The sequence below is a fragment of the Oreochromis niloticus genome, linkage group LG23, assembly GCF_001858045.2.
Source record: "Oreochromis niloticus isolate F11D_XX linkage group LG23, O_niloticus_UMD_NMBU, whole genome shotgun sequence".
In the NCBI taxonomy this organism is placed as follows: domain Eukaryota; kingdom Metazoa; phylum Chordata; class Actinopteri; order Cichliformes; family Cichlidae; genus Oreochromis; species Oreochromis niloticus.
Window position 1 is genome coordinate 40,426,185 of NC_031986.2, and position 24,173 is coordinate 40,450,357.

General features: G+C 40.5%; 1 protein-coding gene across 1 annotated transcript in view; it reads left to right on the forward strand.

Annotated features, from left to right (window-relative positions):
* The window catches only part of yjefn3 (YjeF N-terminal domain containing 3), a 48,889-nt gene that overhangs the window by 15,777 nt on the left and 8,939 nt on the right, over nt 1-24,173 (forward strand). The window contains exon 2 of the mRNA XM_003439858.5: nt 20,167-20,275. Coding sequence (XP_003439906.1) covers nt 20,167-20,275 — 109 coding nt within the window. The remainder of the gene's footprint in view (nt 1-20,166; nt 20,276-24,173) is intronic.

Below are 24,173 nucleotides of genomic sequence, written 5' to 3' on the forward strand. Positions count from 1 at the left end.
AAGATCCCTGGGTTGAATCTGGGAGGAGACACAAATCCCTTTGGGATTGCATCAGGAAGGGAGTAGAAAAACATGAGAGGAGACCCCTTGTGAATAAGGGAGCCTTCAATGGTATCATAGGAAATAAAAAAATAAAAAATTCCCTTTTGAGTGTAATGATCCTGTCTGACAATTTTTGTTGTGCCTATTTTAAACATTTTATTAAGATATAAATGTGCTAGTATGTTTGGCTGCCACTGCTCACAGGTTACTATAATAATTTTATAATTGCTGGGCATAATCAGGTTCCCTCCAACTGTCCATCTTAGTGCATGTACATCACTTTCAAGTCTCGCTTCAGAATTTCAATCACAATCACACCAACCCAGTAAAGTCTGGTCTGCAACTCATTGTCCTTCCTGTAACATCAGCCGGGATGTTAGCCACAATGTGTTAGCCCACCTAGCTTGGTCAGTTAACTCCTCTGTCAAACATGTTAACATCAGCGTCAACTTTGGTTTAGTAAACATCCGTTCACTCACTGGTAAGGGCATGTCGACTAGGATCTCCTCTCTGACCATAAACTAGACTTTCTCTGTTTGACTGTGTTGGAGTTTATTTACACCTGTAAACCTCATTGATTGAGGAGAGGAGGGGTTTTGCAATGATCCATTGTTCCACAAGTTCTTCTCGGTCTGCTCCCGTCTTCCACTTGTTTGAATAAACCACTTTACAGCTCTCTGGACCTACCCCTACCATCATATGTACTGTTTACTGTGAAGTTGGACCCTTTACACACGTACAAGACACTGACGTGGTGACAGCACTTCTTTATTAAACATTCTTTTATTGTGGTTTGTAGTGGGACACAGACACTCCCGCTCCGCTGTCACGTCCGCTCTCTCCCTCCTCCGACCGTCACTGCGTCAACATATAAAGAGTCACAATCACATTCACATCCCAGCACACCTGTTCACTCTGCCTCTGCGCCACCCCGGGAGCTCGCTGTGCCACCCCTCCTCTGCAGCCGGCCAGAGACCACACCCACGCCACATTTACCTATCACCTAAGACAAATAAAGATTTTTTTAAATGACTTTGCTGTTCTTCTAACTCATTTCTCTGTACTTTTTTCTAACATGATAAACCTAACATTCATATGGACAGTGATAATAGCCCCCTTTCGAGAGACTTCACATCCTGTCTGGGTTGTTTTAGACTGCAACAATACATAGAATTTTCACTCACTGCAAAGGTCATAAATTGGATCTAGTGTGCTGTTCTAGTGTCATTCCCACTGACTGCAAAGCCAATTTGTTTAACCTTTCAGATCATATGTTTTTCTCCTTTAATATTCTTTTCACTAGCTGGGCCCACGTCCTCATTTTAGGTTTGACAGCGTTTTAGTAGGTATAGGTGAATGGCTTGGACATGAATTGAGCTGCGGTTTGGGGAAGGCCTCGAAGGGGACTGGCAGCGGCTCCTGGGCCTGGCAGATCCCCATGTACTAAATAGAAGTGAAGAAGTTAAAGAATAGACAAGGGGAGGGAGGGTGGGGCACGAAAACGAGAATGAACAGCTTGGAGAACTGGAGGAACATATATAGATAAGAACCGGAAGGAGTGTGTTTGGAGGGATGGTCCCGCTACTGAAATTCCGATACTTTATCTCCAATTCAAAACCTGCACCCGTGATATTACATTTAGGAACATCAAAGCTGTAAACGACCTCCCTTAAACCTGTATTTTTTCAACTCCTCATGATCTGGTTTCCTGTTACAAGACCAACCTTCAAAACCTTAATACCGTGCTCCTCTCAAACACAGATCTGTTTCCTTTTCTCACTCAGCACCTTACACCCAGCTTGCGCCTTCTCAAAGCTAAGGGGCGCCAACTGAAATGTTTCTTTAAGAAAACCGGTCTAACCGCACACAAAAAAATGTATAATAATCACATTGAACTGTATTACCTCCTCCAAATCTACATACTATTCCCATTTATACTAGTGTATGTAACCCTAAGTCTCTTTTTTCTTTGTTTAATCATATGACTAGGCCTCCTGACTCTTTTCCTTCTCATATGTACGCCGCTGATACTTGTAACTCTCTCAGGTCGTTCTTCACATTCAAAATTTGTGATATTCACTAGCAATTTAACTCTGCAGGAGCTGTAATCTTTGAAGATGACTCCCTCCCCCCCTCCGTCAAATAGTTTCCAGAGTTGCGATGTGTGCTGATAACGAAAAGACTTGTTCTGTTTAGTTTTTTAAAAACGTTTTACCTTTTAGTAATGCATCTCAAACTTCTGTGCTGCTATATCTCTATGGGACCGTGTACAATATGTTGCTAACTTTTGGAACTATTGTGAGGCTCCTTGATCTGCCATTACTGTAAAAAATTGGTCCATTGGAGTGAACAGAGATGACTCCCTCACTGAGTGGCTCTGGGCAGTACTGGGTGTCCTCTGAAGTGAGTGTACCACATTTCACAAAAACGACAACAAACACTACAGCAGAAAGAAACCAACTTGCTGTTTGCCTTGTCTCAGTACAGGGACCTCCAGCGAAGAAGAGTATTTTCCAGGCGTGTAGCACTCAAGTTAAATCACTTGTTTTTTTTTACAAAAGAAAACATATGATCATCACAATATATTGTAATCTAATGTAAATTTTTACTCTCAAGTTTCCAGTCGTGTCCTACTCTCCACTAGGACGTGATTGAAGATTAAATAAAACTGACGAGGAGAGAGGAGGAATGGACTGTGAAACCGCATTAACATTGTTGATGTACTTTTTCGTCCCTTTGTGTCCTAGTGAGGTTAAGAAATAAGGACTTCTGTGTTTATGACTGTCTGAAGGTATTGTGCTTCAAACTGTTTACGGCTTCGTGTGTTTGTGAGCGTCTGAGAGTGTGAGTCACTGCTTGCAGCCAGGAAGGCTTTCCCAATTTTCAGTAATTGGGTTTAGTGTCTCGCTCTGCTGAGCCCTGACTGTGGTTCTGTTTTGTTTCAATTCGGAGGAATGCTATCACTGAATTGAGATTATGTAAATGACATGTCTTGTCTTTTATATGGCTCTCTGTTTTTGTTTACCACATCCTCTACTTTCAAATTTAAACAGTAGAGACCAAATCATACATTTAAATTGCAGTTTGTTTTTGAAAGTTCTAATAATAGACTAACAAAAAACAATAATGTCCAAATTTAATTGGCAATTTTTCTTGTGTATTCATTATATGGGGTACAACAAACATACAGCATATCATCATATATGCATAGTTCCAGTTACTTTCTTAAGGCTAGTTATTGTTCAGAGCTGCCAGAAAACAACCGCAGCATCGCACATTCATATACAAACACTAGAACTGAAATCATTTGGCTTGTGCAATTATTATTAATAATTAATTTAGGCTTTATTGTTTCTGTGCAGTTGTAATCGCCTGGAAACAGCTGTATTAAGGATATGATTTCTCCGTTGCCTAACAACACCTCAAAGCTCAGGCTGAGATGTGTTATAATAAAGCAATCAGCAGAAGTGGAGGGGAATTCTTTCCTCTTGGTTTGATGGACAGTTGCTAAGGTTGGTCTCCCTCACCTGGGAGCCAGCAGCTTAATGGTAAAGCAGACAGAGGTATGCAGTAAGAATGGCAGCAAACTGGAGAGCCAGACAAAAGAGTCAAGCCACAATCAACTCAGTGTTTACTCGGAAAGAGCAGATCAAAACCCCGGTGAGATAAGGAGGGTGGGAGAGAAAATAAGAGAAAACACATGCTTTGGAAAGAAGGGTAGGGGCTCTGGGTTTGCCTTTTGTTTTCTCTTTTTTTCAGTTTATTAGCTTTTATTAGCTCACATTGCTCAGATTTTTTCTTCTCACAGCTAAAAATCTGATTTCTACATTTGCATTATCTCATAACTGTTGTAATGATAAAAAGTCAGACAGAGGGGCAGGGACACAAGCTTCTGTGGCTTTGTGGATTTCTCTTAGCTCACTGTAATTAGTACAAATAAAGCCCAAGGACTGTCACAGTCATAAGAGACTGAGTGGGTGGCACTAAAATTGTCAACACTGGATGTAATTTCTCAAGACTTTATATAACACTGCCAACACATGATTATAATTGGGTTTAACAAAGATATACAAGAAGGAAGATAATGTCAGGACTGATGGACAAAGAAAAACAAGCATTACCAATTGTAGCCATAGTTCTGTGAGCTGGAAGTACAGCCCTTGTGGTCAACACTCTCCAGTGTGCGGCTTTCATAACTAACCTAGCATCCTCTAAGCCAGCTGGTCACAAACAGAGGCACGAGGTTGGGCGAGTCCAGCCTGTACCCATAGAAGGTCTTTGTGAGAGGCTGTTGAATGGATGTTGAATAAATGTTTTGACTGTACAGCACATATTTCAAACTAGTTCTGAATTGGTATGACCTCAGGCCACCACAAGTGTTATGGTAACCCCCTTCAGCTTTAGTCTAATCCCTGTACATTTCATTCTTATACTCTCGTACTATTATATACACATAAACATGAACATATGCTACCACATTAATGCATGAATTGCCACCTACTCCTACACTATAAACACACTTACTTGTTGTCTTAATTAATTCAGTCTGCGGCACTGAAAAAATGTAGCTATTGCATTATGTGAGACATGCACTGAGGATTTATTATTTTTTCAGTCCTTGTCCTTTTTTTGACCATTTTAAACCATTAAGCCACATTTTTTTTTTTTGACTTCATGGCTTCTCGGTTTGTTTTGTCCAGGAGGGTTTGGCCTGGGTTCATCGGCTACTTCAAATATCCAAGGCTTTGATGTTGACTCATTCCTATTTCTGTTTCATTTCTGCTGGCATGTTTGTGTGAACAAACACCACAACCCCTGAACAAACCAGGTCTGTTATGTTTTGCCACATTCTGTTTTTATTGTGTGGGTGGACAGCAAAAAAATCTATTTGTGATTTGATTTTGATTTATCGACAAACTGTAATTCTGTTGTTGTGTGTGTGCTGTGTGTACATCACTACCTCAGACTTTTACAAAACAAAGTTTTACATCTTATGCCTGATTCAGCTCCACACTGCTTTCTTTAGAGGAGTAAGACAGGTGTAAAGAGAAGCATACCAGAGTATGTGCAGCTGATATGAGATAGCTGAAATGAAATAATAGGAATTAGGTTACTGAATAAACATTATGTTTAAGTATTTGAAATAAAAACACAACAAGCATTATGCTGAACTGTCCTGTCAGCTATTGTCCTATATACCAGGGATGTGTAATTCATTTTCTCATGGGGCCACATGAGAAACTGGGACTGCACCAATAAGCTGAACTCAATTCTGCTCACTATTAATTTTATACAGGGCTGCATTGGTGCAGCCCATCCATTTTTAGCTTTATCAACTCACATTGGCCACAATTTACAGTTAAGTAAAAAAAGAAGAAAAAAGGAAAATAAAAAGGATACTGTACCAACCATGTAATATTTTCAAGGTATGAGTTGAAAATATTGGACCAGGATTGGACCAACATCCTATCCATACATCTGATCGGTAGTGTGTAAATGTGGTCTGTATGGAGGACTATGAGAATAAATGGAGATGCATTTTTCAAAGCAGCAAGAGTTAAAGCTCCCCTGTCAATTCAATTTTCCTTCACCACACAGTCAAGGTCAAGGTAATGAGATTAGTCATCCTCGAGGAGATTGAATAACGAGCATGCAATTAGTTATGCATATTAATAATAAAAATTGAGTTGACTGCTCTCCTTACATGCATGAGATGTATCTCCTGTTGAAGCAAGTTAAAGCAAGACTTTAAAATTTTTAGTGATAAACTTAAATAAATAAACTTCTATGTTGTAGTAAGATGAAAAGACACCTGTGAATGAAAATGATTGCCAATGACATTTTTCACTCTATTAGCTATGAGCTGGCAGTACTAGTGTAAATCAGTGGAATATAGCAGGTGATGGGTCTGTTTGTGTGGGCAGCAGCGATGGAAGCAGGCTCTGCATGATGGCTCCACCCCCACATCACACCTTTGCAGCATGTAGCTGACACAGCTGTGCCTACCTCTTTTGCTACTATTGCACTTTCACCTCCTAATCATCTTCAAGGGTGGTGAGGAAGCCTGACTCTATGCACACATATACACTGTCACAGAAGACAGAATGTGTGCCCCCGAGGACTCAAACAATCACACAGCTGCATGCAAAAATCCACCAATTCTCATATACGACACCCTGCCAGGCTCCTCGGGCTGCGCAGCTTGCGTGACAATCTGTTCCTAATGTATGGGAAATGCCACATGTGCATACATTATGCAGCTAAATCTGTCAATGTAAAAGCCGTTAGTAGCCTGAGGTTACAGCTGCACGCACGGACCTTTACCAGACAAACTCATCTGTCAGTTGTGGAAGGTGCCAAGGGCGAGCGGAATTGTGAGGATGTTTGAGCAGCAGCTGGAATTTGATAGTCATTTCTGACACTGTGGGGCTGTTAAGTGTGAGCGTCTGTGGCCTATAATCCAACACCACCACAGCGGCAGGCTAATTGCTTGTGTAAAACTCCATTTGACAGAGAGAAGAGTGTTAGGTTTATGTGATTGACGCACATCAGAGAATGATGCGAGTCAAACCAAAATAGCCCCCCCCTCCCAGCTGTGTCCAGGTTTATTGAAACCCCTGTCTGCTCTGCTCTCATTAGAAGCATCTCACTGGAACATTACTCTGTTGCTCCTCAGCGTTCTTTCAATTCTCTCATCATCATCAAAGCATCTCTGAAGTATACGCTTATCATTTCTCGCCATCAGCCTTGATCTCCTTACACCTCTGAGACATTTCTTCTTTGCCACCTGCCACCCAGACATCGTAAACCCAACCACCCATACAAACACACTCACACACACACACACACACACACACACACACACACACGCATGCTCACATGCCAGCGAAGCTACGAAAGGTCGGCCGAATGCCAGTTTCAATTCGATGGTCTCTCTGGTCCCTCTCATGGTTTCCCCTACTGCTGGGCTCATCAATTATAAACAACTAGTACATTGAGTGTGTGTGCATGTGTGTGCGTGTACACATGCAGGTGTGCTTGGGTGGGGATACAGTTTTGTCAGAAACAAAACAACACTTTGCGTGACAGCTTATGGGCAACTAGGTGGGAGACACTGAGACACAGTGGCAGTGTGGGTTTGAGGCTTTCTCATTAATATGCTCTCTGGTTTTTATGTGCTGCATGTGTTCTGTATCTAATTGCCTTTCAGTTGACCCACCTGCTTTTGCCATATGAAACACTGCATAGTTTGCCCCGTGAAAGAGAATTTCTCAGGAGAGAAGGAATTAGATCACACACGCACATACTTGTGGCAGAAGCGCACACACACTTTTACCCGTGCATGCACTCCGAGGATGATTAGGTAGGAAGAAAGTGAACAATCTATGTGGAGGGAGTTCAAAGGCATCCTTGGAGAGTTTTCAGCAGCAGTAGCAGCATCATTCTCTTTTTTTGTCCTCCTCTGGCTCTGCCTGGGGATTCTCTCGTCTTGCCTTTTATTGGTCGTGCTACAAAATAGAACGTAAAAAGTGTGAGCAAAAAGAGGGAAATTAGTCTTTTGTAACCAAACCAACTAAGCTGAGGCCCACTGCATTCCTCCAGGGCCATCAAAGCCTGTAATGGGGACATGTCATGGAAACAACAACAACACATGAAAATACACAACAACAAAATACACTGAAAAGATTTTTATATTCAGTTTTACCCAAACTGCAGGCTTGAACTCCAAACTATGCACAGAGCCATTTACTATACTCATTAGCTACTTTTATGTTTTTTTGCTGAGTGTAATTGTAGATTGAAAGCTTGATGACTACAACAAGACTCTTACAAATGCAAAAATCACAAACAGACCTGACAGATTCATATTTGGGTGGGATCAGTGTGCATCCTCCACTCGACAGCTGAACCTGCCTTACGGCCCCCACGGGAATAACTGGCTGGGGCATAAGCTGCACAGAGGGTCAGATGCAAATGTTGCAACATACATGTCCTAAAGGTCTGGTCAAGTCCACTTCCCCCCTTGTTTTTTGCAGTGGATGCAGTGGATAAACAACTTTTGGGGCACCTGTATTTCCCAGTAACAAATATCCACTGTTGTCAAATATAGTCAACAATAAATTAAAAGATTACAAGTCAACATTTCACAGTCACAGTATGCTGAAATTGGTGCACTATATTAATAATTTCTTCCTTGCTGCTAATTCTGTTTTTATAAGCCTAGGCATGTAAATGTGTGGATCACATTTCCGCAGTATTTTAGAACAGCATAGCTTCACAGTTCCTCAAGAGTGAATATTTAATCCCTCTTGCAGCCATAGAGTTTTCAGAATTATTATTATTTCACTATTTTTCAATTTTAGATTGTCTGGCCAAAGGACTGATGAGCTAATTCAACGGTAAAGTGTCTTTCATCCATTCATCCACAATTTACAAGAACTAGAACCAATTATAACCAATACCTAGAGTATCGGTTATCATTTACACTGTGTTCAAGGTCAAGGTCACATTTGTCTTTTTTCAGGTACTTTTACAATTAATTTAACATAAGATTCTCAATTTTAATATATTTTGCATACACAAAATGATAAAGAACTCATGAAATTATGTGATTGCTTAAAATATCGCTTTGTCATACATATTGCAAACCAGCTGTATCCTGTTGGTATGTACTGATCATGATCTTATTGGTCATGCTCACAGAGGGAGTGGTCCTGCTGGTTCACTCTCCTGTCAGGAAGACTTGGGACCTTCCTATCGCCATTATACTAATATCAGTAATATGGTCATAAGGTCAGTGCTGTGATATATATGGTGATGCGTTTAGATATTTTCATTCGTTTTTATGGCCATGGTTACTACTGACCAGGTAGTCTTAATACTCCTGAATTGGAATTCACAAAAAGCCTGCATAACTATAAATTGTTTTTAATGTCATTATGTTCCCCAAGTCCAGCAGCAAAATGTAAACTGTAGAAGCAATAAATTTATGGGAAAAATTATGCAGAAGGTTTGCTTTGATTTCTTTATGATTTTAGCCACACAGCACCTTTGTAGACCACATTACACCCTTATTTCATGTCAAAATTTTGACAGGATAGTTTTGCAATCGGCAGCTTGGTTGTGTTTTGCTATTTGCAGGAACAGTTCTAGATAAACAATATATACAATTTATACAAAGTAATTTAACCTGTAGAAATATTTTTTAAAAAGGCACATCTTTTTTGTGTGTATTGTACATCCTGCATTAATTTTTCCATTCTTTTCCTGCTTATTGATCATCCTGTGATTCCCCCCCGGACACACACACACACACACAAACTGTTACTCTGTGTCCTGTAGTTAACCAGCCATGACATCTGGAGCTAAATGGGTGTTAGAGCTGCAGACAGAGGCCTAGAGGGATTATAGACTGACCTGAAATAGAGGAAAAACTACATATTTCTTTTTGGCTGCTTTCAATAGTCCTACCAGTTCCCAGTCAGCATAAGGAACATAAAGATAGACTGCTGACACTGATTAAACACTTTCTCAGGATGCCCTGGTGAGGCCTGGTGCTCTCAGCTTGCACTCTGGCTTAAAAGTGTTTATTTAGCCACATATAGCAGAGAAGGCTGTAGGAAGACTGTCCTCTTCATGGCAGGTTTTTATTAGTCTGACTTGTTTCTTTGTATCTCAGTACCGCCAGTGGCTGTACTAATTATACTGTGTCACTTTCTCCGCCTCTGTTCTCTCCCCACTTTTCCTTATCTGTTCTTCACTTACTTTCAGGATGTCGCCATAATGCTTTAGACCCCAGAAGCTTTTCTAACTTTTCTGATAGTTTCATACATACTGTATAGATAAATTATGAAGAATATAGCTGATTCAAAACAGGTGGTGATCGTGTTTCCCTGTTCAGAGGTGCTACTAGAAAACACCTCAGAAAATCAAGCAGTAAATATGTGAATCGCCTGAAAAAGCACTGCAAGCTAAGGCTTCCATATCATATTCAGTGGTGGTGATGGCTTGTGCATTGCGGATGATAAATTTAACCATAGAATGCTGTGGGTAAAGTAATGTATGCATCTGTAGTAAAAGGGTGTACTGACTTTTTTTTCTTCTTTATGTTCAGTCAAGTGATTCTGGTAACTCTGTTGCTATGACACCAGGGCTGTGCATAAGGGGCCCACGAGGGAGAAAAATTAGGTCGCCTTTTCCTTGTATAGACCATCATTAGTATTGCACAGAAACATTATGAAATGGATGCTTACTTTCTGTAAAATAAGTCTCGAGCTTAATCTAGAGATGGGTAGATAAACTGTACGTGCATTCAAACATGACAGCCAGGCTGCAGAGCAGCTTCTCCAGAAGCTCGGGACAACTGATTCATCTGATATATAGTTGTTTTTAAACTTCAGGTCACTTAGTAACATAAATGGGTCATCTTTCTTGTGTGTCCTGGCCAGTGGCCTTATAAATTGCGTTATCCATTCTGCTCTGCCTCCAGTACCTGGAGGACAAAGATCTGTCTCAGGAGAAAGAAACAGGATGTGACAACGCATGCCCTATAATTTATGATCCTTATGGCCCCTGGCCTCAAACTGAAGAGACTGGGCTTAAAGGAGAGGCAGAGATTAAAGACCACTGAGGGGGCATGGGATGATGTAACCTGTGGGTATGTGGGTGCGCGAGCACTTCTGTTTGTCTCGTGTACTTCAGTACATTTGTGTGACCTGTATGCATACGAGTGTGTGTGTGTGTGTGTGTGTGTGTGTAGGTGGGTGCTCATCCATCTGGATAGAAGCTCTTCTCCTTGTGAAATCACATGACATCTAAAAATGAGGGATAAGCAGACTTGACTCATGGATGGATATTTTTAGCTCCTGAGAACACTCACTCTCTCACACATACAGGAAATGTAACACCGAAATGAACTTGCCATCACCTGTGGCTTTAGGTTAATATGATCCTTGTTCATCTTTTGTATCTACAGGTACACGGCTGCTGGAGGATGAAATGAGTTATGAGAGCAAATAGAGGAGCCGCTGATTGGGATTATCTCAAGAATGTCTGTCTCGTTGTACCGGATATGAGAAACATGAGCAGACAACTAAACTGATTAAGGCAGATTTAAAAGAATGATACTACCGGAGGTAGTCGTATGGATGTGATTTTTATGGCTGTCTTTCTCTCTCTCTCTCTCACACACACACACACAGACACACACACACGACATACAGCAAGTCCTAAATTATCGCCTAAGGAGACTTGAAAAAAGTGAATCATGGCGTCCTGATTTGATAAGAATTGAGCAGCATGACGGGCTCATGCTGGCCAGTTAGAAAGGGAACATATGGCGGCTCAGAGCCAACTCCCATCTGCCAGCTGAGACTGTTGAGGCGACGCTCCCACCGCTGTGGCACCTGATCCCCCCAGCAAGCCAATTATACAGAGTGAATCATCACAATTTTATATTTGTTTTTCATTTTGAAGCATATGACAGGACATAGAACTGGACAAGCTATAGGACCACTCACAAAACAACACAATCTTTATGCCTTCAGCAATATACACATGTCAGTTTGAATAGAGTTACACGCTCGACACCTCTAATGAGTCATGCTCCCTTGATTTTGGCTTGCTATGATTATTCTGCATTATTCTGCACCGTGGTCACTTAAGCTAGAGCGAGTTTATTGTTTCACATCTATCAAACCAAAATACATGAGCTACTTTGTCTACATTCATAAACATAAACATATATAAGCATCTAAATATTCATCCATTCAGATATACTCTCTCTCTCTTTTATTTTTATTACCAGCAGTCACACATCTGTCTGCTCTTAAATGTAGACAGTTTGTATGTGAACCTTACTGCTTTTCTCTTCTGCCCTCTCTACTTTCCTTGGATGCTGTGGGACTTCCTGGAGGCACGCTGCAGGCAGTGCAATTGATGATGAAAGGTGTCCTGAGTTGACACATGTTAAATTAGATGCACACATACAGACATAGCCCTGAGAAAGCCCACTGATAATCTTGTTATAATTGCAGGGGAGTCGTCTTTTTGTAACATAGTACAAGCCACTTTAATGCTTAGGAGGGTATGAAGCATGGCTGACCATCAGCATGATATCAAAATTATGACCAAAACCTTTTAGCGGAACATGGCTGAGGGTCTATAATGAGATTATCTTCAGAGTAATGATTAAAGTGATGCTTGCAATGAAGGATGATGACAGTAGACTTACCTCTGAATCTACCTGCTCCACTCTCCCTCTAAAGGCGTTTCTCAGATCAAAAAGCGTGTACATAAAAAAATAATAAAGCCAAACAGATTAAATCAACTGTTGGTGAGTCATTTCCCGTGTGTGCTCTCCCTCTTTCGCCCTATCTCTCTCTCGCTCCCTCTCTCGCGCTTTTCTCTCTCTTTCTTTCATTCTGTCACCTTTCCATGTGGCATCAGTCTGGTTCAGTGAAGTGCAAACCTCGATCAGAACAACAGGGAAGAAGAGAAATGGATTGCGGCAAAAAGGAAGGACAAGAGTGGCAGAGGGAGATAATGCAGAGAAAAAAAAATGCATAGGCATAAAGTAAGATTGGCAAAACTGGGGATGAAAGGACAGAAATGAAGGGAAGGTGCTACCAGGGTGTGAGATTGAAAGTAGGCAGCTAAAAGCAGAAGAATGTCTGCCAAAATTTTTCATGAAGAGAGTGTTGTGTATTTTTGTCTTAACGATCCTGTTTTTTTGTTTTTGCTTTTTTTTCCTGTAAATTTTGTGGTTCATATCTAGTTTTCCACTCTTCAGAATGGTGTGAGCATGTGTTAATACACTTGAGAGATAGAGTTTTACAAGAAGAAGGTGACAGAAAATAAATGTGAAACTCATCCACACAGTCCCACCTTCACATTTTTTGTCTCTGCCTATTTCTGGTGATTTCACCTGAATTTCTATGATATTCCTTCGTCTGGTCCATACATCACTACTAGTGTCTTTATGCTTCTGTAGTCATTTATATGTCCATACAAGGCAAAAACTTAGAGATAACAATGTTCATTAATTAGGCAACCTAGTATTTTGACTCAGACTAGACTCCATCTGTCTCATTAGACAACTGCACAGACATTTTTGTAAGATATTTGTCACGGGTTTCAGACAGACTCAGGCTCAGACCTCCTTTTGCAAAGAGATTTATGTGTGATTTATTTACATTGTTCACCAAGTGCAATATATACAATGTGCAAGGGGGTGGGGTGGGGTGGGTTCAGGGCTCCAGGGTCCGTGAGAGGGAAAAGGGGAAAAGTTCACACACCGATGCTCTCCAGAAAACTCTCCACTCTCCTCCGCAGCGGGGAAACCAGAACAGGTCCAGGGAAATATATTTACAAGAGTAGCTTAGTCAGAAACAGGCTAGAGAAAACACACAGATTCAGATATTGGTTGCCGGGCTAACTAACACAGGTTACTCAATGATCCAGCGATGAGAACCACAGAAGCGCCATCTTAAGTAGTACTCAGAATAACAGGTAGATTAGCAGCATGTGTGACAATCAGGGCAGGTGCGTGGGCCAGAGGCGGGAGCCTGAGGTGAGCTCCGCCCAGGCAGAACAGAGACAGGGGAGAAAGAGAGAGAGCACAACAAAAACAAAAACAGAAAACATGTAGCCTGACATAGAGTCAGCCAGCGAGGCATGGAGACCATGACAATATTATTGTTCCCTAAAGGATGAATCATGCTGATATGAATTTTCCCCTAACTGACATGTACAGTTTGACATGTTGGCTTTAAGGCCTCAGTTATACAGGCCTAGAGACCAATAGGTGACTCCTTGGCAATCACAGGGTGCAAGAGGAAAAATGTGTGTTTGCTCACAAGTTGGCAAGTGGTTGCCGGTAATTGCAAAGTATATGGTGCTGCACCAAAAATCTCCTTGAAATTGCTTTTGTTGTCGCAGTCAACTGTAGTTTGCACTTGACAACTACAATATTTGCAGAGTTGTAGTGACGCTATGAAATGCATCACACAAAATTTTTTCCAATTCTCTTGATTGGAATGATGAGGCAAAACTCTTAACGTCAGTTGTCTCCATTGCTTGTTGCTTTTTTACTTTGCATGTTTTCCATTTCTGTTTTCATCATGTTTTTTCAAGTTTGACTCCCACTCTCCCAGTACACCTGTGTGACTGAGGCCTAATGAAAATACAGCAGAAGACACACGAGTGTAGCGGATATAATGTAATCTGTGCAGACATTTATGGTTACCACCATGGACTTTTTTTTTCTACTCCCACAAGCAGGTCAAAGTTTTGTTTTGTAATGTGGGATATTTTACAATTGGAGACAGACTAGATTAAAGATTTGTGTTAAAATGCTCCCCCTACTGACACTTGAGGTGGACTGACTTCATTTTTAGTCCCCATGTTGAGACTGGCATTTATCACTTTAAGTAAAATGTATATTGGATTGATTACAGTTAAAGATGCCACATTTACAAGTCCCAATTCCAGTTTGTCCAGATGTATAAAAAATAGTCTTGTTGTGTCATTTGCATGAAATTCTGTTGCATTTATTCCTCATTAGAAAAGTGCTAACTTTCAGCTTGTGAGCATTAGAAAAGCAGTTAATATCAGCATGTTAGAATTTGCATTACAATACTGTGCAGATGTTTTGAGTCACTGTTATTGTGTCAACAGATTTTGCCAGGAAAATGGGACATATGCACAGATTAACTAACCAGGTTTATTTTAACTGTATATGCACCGACAGTCTCTCGGGTCCCGTGTCAGGTCTGCTGTAGTTGGTTTTTTAGGCCTCCCGTTTCTTCTTTTGTCCTCCACTTGTTAGGTTGGTTAATAGCGCTTTGGGAGTCACTTATTGGTATAAAAAACTATTTCATGTCTGTCAGACTGTGTTATCTTTAGTATTTTTTATAGAATAAATCAACAAAATGGGAAAAAAAAAATATATCTTTGAGACAGCCTACTAGTATCAAATTACCTAAAGACACAATTTAAAATGGCTTCTTTTCCACGTTATCTGTGATGTGTTGACACAGTGGTTCGTCTCTTGAATTAGGTGCCATTTTTATGCTAGGGTGATACATAGGTCAGGGTTAAGTGGCTTAGCAAAAAGAATAGACATAAAAATAAATAAAAATATTACTCAGAAAATGCTGAAAATGATCAGGTACAAGTATTGGAGCTACTGAAAAGGCAAAGATTGCCCAAAGAAAAATATTAAAAGACCTTCAGAAAGTCTGGAGAACTGTTGATCAGTATAGGTTTAAAAACTACAAAGTCAAGTCTGGCTCCTTGGAAGCAAAATATAAGTAACTGAGAGGTGGCTCAATACTTTTGCACAGAACTGCACTAAAAGGGCAGTTACAGAAGACAAATGCTTCAGCTGAACTGGCTGAATCATCGCTCTCTCCTGTTAACTTGCAACAAAATAGATAATAATTTAATGAAAATGTCACAGATTAGTATTGTAAAGGGGACATAAACAGACATAAAAGAGTGCCTTTCTTCAGATCAGCATGTTTTTTTTCATGTGCTTTATTTGTGTTTGAAAGGCCTGAAGTATCATTAACAGCTGTCAAGTAATAGACTTAGCAGGAGGTGGACAGATAATGACCGAGAGAGGGAAAAGAGGGCTACTGAACTAATGAACAGTGGCTTTTGTTATTCTTTTTGTCCCCTCCAAGCAGGAGTCTGACTATTTATTAACAGCTCATTATTGGACCAGGATGGCCCCCTGACACATACGGCCTACTACTAGTTCAGTTAATTACAAAACAGTAAATTTGAGGCAGGTAGCAGAGATGTTGTACAGTCACTTTTATGAGTAAGTGCTGGTTCTGAGTATTGAAACACCAAATACGGGAAAAAGAAGTGTTTCATTTTCTGGTCATAAATCAAAAAATTTCCCCAAAGGCTGACCAAAACCAAAAATCTCTTAGTGGCATAGGGGAGAAAGAGGAGTGAGCTATGCTGCGTCAGCAGCCCTATTCTTGTCTTCATTCTAGGGGAAGCTTCTGTTTCACCTACAGCAACAAGTTGTGTCTCTGTCTTAAGTGGCCTCTTCTATTCCCTGTGTGTGGAGCGGTCAGTGTCCAGAGGCTGTGGAGAAGTGAAAGCAATGACCACAATACTAAAAAAGGAGAAGATACTTTGACACTGAAATGAAACAATTGGAGAAAAATTAGAAAAAAATAACATTATATAAATGTAACAAATAAACAATGCACTCATTGGCCACTTTGTTATGCACCTCTTGCTATTACTACATTAAGTTTGACTGAATTGGCTGGATGCCCATGATTCAACTCTCCTGTTGAAATCTGGTCACTGTAGAAATTATTTGATTTGAGCTTTGTGACGCTGAGTTAACCTGAATATGGGTGCACTGTCATAGGCAACAGTATTCAGGTAGATTGCGGTGTTTAAATGATGGTCTGATGGTGCTAAAGCACTGAAAGTATGCCAAGAAAATATACCCCACGACATTACACAACGTCAACGCGTCATTCTGATGCTCTGTTTGAACTTTAGTAGGTTTTCTTGACCACGTCTACATCGACCTGCTCCTATCGTAAGCTAACAAATGCAATACAGTTCTTTTTTTTCTCTTCTTGGCGGGAAACCCTGAAGGCAGCAGTAGGGGAAACACTGCTGTCTCACTTGTTTTGCATCATGATATACCGCTCTGCCTGGCAAGTAAAATGTCAACCACAGTCTTTCACTATTATTTTAATCATGCTCCTTATCGCACCAGAAGATCACTCTTGAAAGGTGGAAATTAGGCAAAGTGAGTGGGCGGGGGTTGTGAAATGTGGTTATTTCAGTCTTCCACTGTGGGGAAAATAGAAGCCCTTCTGATATTCAGGGGAATAGTCATCTCTCATGTGATTCAAGGATGCTTCACAGCTAGAAAATCCACACTAGAACATATTATTTATGAGTTTTCCATTCGCCTGTATCAAATTTATCATCCTCGGGTGCTGTTTTTGGCACTTTCATTGTTTTGTAGCAAAACTGTTGAATTGGATTGTCTATATTTAACATCTGTTCACGCCAGATATTCCAATATTTTCTGTATATGAGTCACTGCCTACATGATATACATTTAAACTCCTAATGTATTGAAATATTTCTTTCAACAAACATCAAACATTACTTTTGTTTTGTGTAATTTTCTCTTGCCACAAATCTATCCAAACATTATTATTTATTCAGATGTTTGTGTTAAAATTTTTAATGGTTTTATGACCTCCAACTTTTTTATCTTTCCTACATATTCTCCTGCCATTTGCTGCTGCTGCATTGGCCCAATTTCCCCACAGCAGCCGTTTAAAGTTTCATTTTGTCTTATCTCGTGTGTAAGGTAAACAGACTCATTAAGCAGGTTGTGATTATAGTTAAGCTTTGCTGCAATGAGGGTGGCACACTGCAGGGGCTCAACTCATGCACTATGGGGAAATCAACTCTCCCTCCAGGGAGAGACTCCTAGCTTGTTGCATGACTGTAGCTACAGGTGCAAGAGAAACTATTACTCATGAGGCCTTGTTTTTCTGCAACACAGACATGCACACACACAAAGACATGCACACACACACACACACACACACATATGCATGGACACAGCTGTCGCTTCTTTTTTTTGTTTTTTTAAATGTTTTAACGCAACTTGTATATATTTGCACTTTTCTTCAGAAGCACTTTTCTATTAAAACTTGTTGCACATTCAAATTTTCCTCACTAGCTTCAGCTAAACAAATACTAACAAGCATGATTATAAGTGGTAATTGAGAGAGCATGCAGTATGTGGCATGAAGCAGCCATCTGTCTTTAGTCCTGAACACAGTGTGCTGTTCCTCTTGTGGTAGAGCCTCCTGGCTAAAACTACCAGTCGTTGATTTGCACACCCACAACATTTTGTTCTGTCAGTGATGTTAAGGATCAATACTAATTGCCCATTCAGCAGTGGTACTATTATCGCTAACGCAACAATCCTGGGCTGAGATTTAGCCTCCCCGCACACACACTCGCACACCCATCAACGGCTATTTTTACACAGATTAGATAATTCCCATTTCTGTTTTAAAGGCAAACTCGCAGAATAGCCCATCCTCACGCAGAATCAATTCTGCTCAACAAAAGCTGTAAGAAGCTCTGAATATTTTGGGCACAGCAAAACACAGAGTAAACCCTGTGAACTGAGATGAACTTTCCAAAGATCAACTTGTCTCAGCGACTCAGGAAACATCCCTGAGGTGAGCCATGGGTGACAGCTGCTGCCGCTCCACTGGCACAGGTAAATGCCAGGAGCCCCACTTGGATACACTGACTTACTGACACACACACACACACACACACGCACACACACACGCACACACACACAAACTGCTGTGTCTTATAAAAATCTAAATGGAACAAAAGCAGGTTTAGCATTAGTCACACTACAAGCCGCAGAGAACAGAGACAGATGACCCAGAAGGAGTTTATGTGTGTCCCTTGTTTTCTTCATAGACATCAATAAAACACACACATTGTTGCAAGATCAGAGAAGAACCCAGGGATTCAGAAACAGGCCTTCACTGTAATGGTTCAGAACAATAATAATCTTTATCTTGCTTGTGTTTGAGTTTGTTCCTGGAAAATGAATAGAACTACAGCTGAATAGCACTAAAATGATTCCATTACAGTGGCACTAATGATTGAGTGTTTCCATAGTCTAAAAATACAGATTTTTTAAATGCATATTGTCCTTGCTTTTCATTAGGACAACTTAGTCATCTGTATGCATATTTAGATTCCTGGATTTATATAGTTAAACTTGGAGTATAGTAGATGTCAGTGTTAGCTGTGGTCTAATTTCTTCCATGTTCCCGATGTGGGGTGTTTTTGTGTCGACACATGATGTAATGAGAAGTAGCACAAATGATGTAACAAGAAGAAACACCCATACACATGCATCAGTCAGTCACATTACAATCACATGACTAAAATGGTTTAAGTTGTTCTAGTGCCTCCAAAAACTGGAGCCTCTGCTGTACTCTACTGTAGAGCATTCCTACATTCAGGAATCTGGAACAATTAATACATCCATCTGTTAAAGTCCAAAGTAAATGTTTCACTAATTTTGGTTTTATTTTTGAATTGCAGTACTGCAGAGGACCACCAGGTGTCTGTAGAGTAATAGAGATGTATCCTATTTTAAAGACTCAGATCTCAAATGTAGATTACAGACTTAATGGTTTTACTTGGTCTTCATTCTCTCAGTAACAGGTCATGCCACTTGCCCACAGCCCTGTTGACAAACATACCCTCCCACACACCCACACACACACTCACAGCTCTATGGTAAAAGCAGCATCAGAAGCTTCAATACGGCAACATTAGTCACACTGTCACCATGCACTGAGCAGCCAATAGCCAGTTAGATCCGAAAGAACATGAGTGAACATTAGATTACAAGTATATTGACCACATAGCAGCCTCAAGCTGTGTTTACTTCTGCACAAATGTGTATAATGTATAAAGGCTGCTGCTGTTTATGGATCACATGTTTAGACCATGACCATGTTTCCCAGAAGCTGTTTTCTCATGAGAAACCACTGACGTGTACACCTGTTTGAGTAATACTTAAAAACCTGGAGGCTCTTACTTGTTGCCAACGTAAGTATACAACAACCATTTAAGTGGCTACACATGTAAATACACCAATTTTGCTGTGTCTTCTTTTAGTCTATTTTAACACACAACCACACACACACACACACCACAGACACACAGGCACACAGGCTCTTTTTAATTATTCTGTTCAACATGGGGTTTATTTGCCCCAATAAACAAAAACAGAACAAAACTTACTATCTAAAGTGGAAACAGAAAAAACAACCTTACTGGGATTCAAGAGAGGAAAAATTATACACATTTCAATGTATTTGAGCTAGTTAAGCTTAATTTGCTACAAGTGATAAAGCGTAAAGCATTTCTTATTGCAAACCACTGACAACACGCCACATGTGCTACATATCTAGCACGGTCTTCTCTCTAAACAGCCTCACCTACATGCTGCAGATGCTTTTACTGATGATGAACTTATGTTGCTTACAGCATGTCTGTATTTGTGTCTGGCAGTAAAGGGGAGGCAGCAGCTATAGAGACAGAACTAGTGAGGGACTACAGGTTTGGACAACAGCAGCTGATAGAGATCTGGGGACAAGCGTGCGCCCTCGCCATCACTAAGGTTAGTGTATCTCCCATCTTTCAGATAAACTGTGTTGTTCTGTTTCTCTTTTTATATACAACTAATTCTCAGTTCAGCCACTTCAGTGCATGTATAGCCTACTTGTTACTTACCTGCCTAGCCCATCACTCCCCCATCATTGCCTGTGCCTGGGCGAGACGGACTGGTAATTCTAAATTGACTGTAGACAAAGTGCTGTATGAATATATGGTGACTTATAATCTTAAGCGCATTCATTGACTAGAAAGCTGCTACATAAATTACATTAGTGTATGCATGCATTACTTACACATGAGTTCACTGCATATGTGAATTTCAGGTGATAGTGTCTCAAATTGAACATGGCTGACACTTTAATACTCATGAACACAAAATGTGGTGGTCACTTCCTTTCTGCAGGACAACCAAGACATTAACTATTCAGGATGAAAAGTTCACAGTGGGACCCACTCAGCCTTTTTGCCTGTTATTATGAGTTTCTCTAACACCAAGATATTCTTTGTACTTCCAGTGGCTGTGCTTGCAAATGCACTCAAGCACTCTCACGGTCAGCACACACTCAAAAGAAAGCATAGATTTGAAAAGTTTGAAACACTGCATTTTTCTTCCTTTTTTCCCCTCATTGGTTGTTGCCTTCACTTTACTAGAAGTATAAGCCAAAAAAACAGCATGAGGAAAACCCCAATCCATCTATCGCTATCCAGCCGTCTCAATCAGACTAAGCATCTACATTTCTGTGGGTGTGGATCCATCCAGTCTATCTTAATTTATTGCTGCGAATGAAAAGGGTGACAAGAAACATATTTCCAGTCAGTTGTTTTTGCAGTTCTCTTTTTAATGTGAATTAACCTTTAATCTGCTGTTGTGCTTTTAAAAAGCTTATTTCTTTGGACCATTACACCAGAGGGATCAAACACAGGGCAGTGGTTATTAACTGTGGAATTTTTGTGTGTGTTGTATTTGAATTTTTGTGTTTTAGCAGTATCCCTACAATCTGTTCCATATAACTAGCATTTCAATCTTATTGTTCAATTTTTAATTAATATGATTATTATATTATTAATATGATATAAAGTCCAAATTATTTTCACTTTGCACTTTAGTGAAAATGGCAACACTGCAAACATTTAATGACCATTTAAAAGTGTCAAAGCTGTTTTTTCTTTCTCCTCAACAGTTTTGTAGGGATTAACTCAAATCCAATTAAAACGTTCTTTCAGAAAGTTTTTCTTCAAATTCACACTTTTTTTCTTCCATAAAACTGTTCAAACCAAAGTATGTCATGCAAATTTTTCCAATTACAGAACTTTTTGAGAAAAATAATCCAATCCAAAACCGCAGTTTAAAGCTCACGTCCAATGACATCAGACTGCGGCCTCAGCAACCCAGTTTAATAACCTCCGCCGTGTGTCTCTCCAGCAGACCATTTCTAAAGGTCACAGATTTCACCCCATCCTCCTCACGTTCTATCCCTCTGAGCCTCAGTAATCACAGCAAAACTCGTGATTGTACGAGGGGGCAAAAAGTAACAATTGTGCTACTTACAATTTCATATTTTGCATGAACTTTCATAGAAAATGTTTGATTACTGTGTGGAGGAAATGTTCCAAGTTTCTGTGACATTTGCTTCCAAAAATGTGAGCAGCTCACCTCGGGCAGCACAACACCTGAGCTCACCCAGTGGCACTGCTCCGTTTACCAAACCACGCCGGTCCAGAACCGCAACTTTTCAGCTCTGGTGTGGCTGCAGTTTCATCGTGCTGTGATCTGGACTCTGTCAAGCGAAGAGTGTGTATGTGTGTGTCAGTTGAGGGCTGTTAGGAACACATGTGGTTCCCTTTGACCAGACCGCTGACTTGGTTTAATGCCACGCTGGTTTCCTCAGTGGGCTCTTCAGCAGGCTGATGAATAAGAGTCTGAGCTACAAGACACGTGAAACCCTGCTTTGCTGTCAGGAGGAAGGATGAAAAGAAAAAGAAACAAGAAGAGAGAGACAAAAGGAAATAAAAAAAACCAAGCAAAAGCACAAAAGAGCAGCTAACAGGAAGTTACACATTCATAAAGTGGGGCATTATGCTTACAGGAGGCAACATTACCTCAGTGAGACACCTTTGATATCCCCCTTCAAAACAAGAAAAGAACAGAAGCGGGAACAAGAAAAGTGAACGCCGAGTGGCAGAGTGGCAACATCAGTCAGAGGTGGAGGCTTAGTATTCTCCCCTCATAGTGTGTGATTAAACCCACCACATCCACTTCCCGACTATTACCATTAGCTGTCACTGGCCCCGTGCCTGGCCCTCCACCACCAGCCCCCCAACAGCAAAGCCATACTAGACAAACATGGTCTGGATGGGGTGTCTCACTGCTGCCCACAGCCGCCAGCAGCACGCTACCGCTTACATGACATCACTGCTATTTAAAGAAAATTATAGTCGAAGGAGATGCAGACAGTCTGATTTTACTGATTACCTTGCTGGCCTACTGCTGCTGGCTTCCAAGTATACCACACAAACAGGCATGTGCTTCCTCACGCACACACCTACACCTTGCCAGATAGATTATAGGTTTTCTGTAAGTAATCCCTTTACTGTTCCAACAGCAGCAGCCACCAGGTCCAGACTGTGTGTGTCTGCGTGTGTGTGTGCCTCTTTCTGTATCAGTCTGAAACTTTTCAACACCTGAGTGGAGACAGGAGACATTTTTGTTGCCACACAGCAATAAATTAGTCTAGGCTATAGTTTGCAGTAGCCCCTGGACTTTGGTTTGGTCTTCTAGTACAAATATTAAAGGTAATATTTTTCTGGATATGTGAGTATATTTGTGTTTTTAGGAGCCTGATAATGTTTTCTCAGGCTCAGTGTGTGTGTTTCAGGTTGATTGGAGGTGAAGGCTCATGTGCCTTTTACATTTAATTCAAAGCAGTATACCCTTAGAGACGTTATTACAATCAAGACAGGCATATTTCCTATAGTTGGTGTGTGTTTGTGTGTGTGTGTGTGAGCATAGGGGGGCATGGGAGGGGGGCGGGGGTCGTAAAATCGCTTAGCTACTCTTGTGACCTTTCGTTCCAAGTTTGCCCCTTTGTTTAGTATCAAAAGTTTACCGAAACCTTAAAATGTACACTTGTTACAGATGTTTATTTAGACTTGTACCAAAGTATTTAGTTGATTTAAACGAAGAAGCACAGCTATCATCATAGCTGCCTATAAATCCATTCAAAATCCAAAACTGGCAAGCTTGATTTAATATGATAATTAAAGTAGTTGTGAAATTTCATATTTATGGGAAAATTGCTCTAACAGAACCTCATTTTTCGTTCTAAACTAATAAAAAAATGCAATCAACAGTACTGACCTCATGATACAGCATGCTTTGTGTCCCTTCTCTTGCTAATTTCTTTCATTTATTAAGTTTTAGTATTACATATCGTAGAATATTAAGCATTCTCAGTAAGATTACATACATTTTTTCATAATGAATAAGAACCCTGCCTGAATTGATCTGGCCTGATCCCTTTATAGCTGCTCACCGTCAAGAGAGTATCTCTAATGGTTTCACCAGAAGCAAGATTGAGCCTCCCGATGGTCCTCAACATTTACAGAAAAATGTCATTAAACCTTCTCATGTGAATTTGTTAAAACAAGCAGAAAAAGAGAGTTGTGTAGCGTGAGGAAGACACAGGATGGCCAAGTTATTATGGGCTGGCTGGTTTTGTTCCACACAGGAAATCCATTTAAAAATCTGTGATTTATGATTATTGTGTTTTTGGCCATTTGGGGGAGGCATTCATATGCTGTTGTAGTTCTCACCACCACTTTAAGTATAAGCTCGGTTTCCCTTTTTACAAACAATTTACCTTCACAAACGCTACACAGTTTATATGGTGGGAGCTAACTTT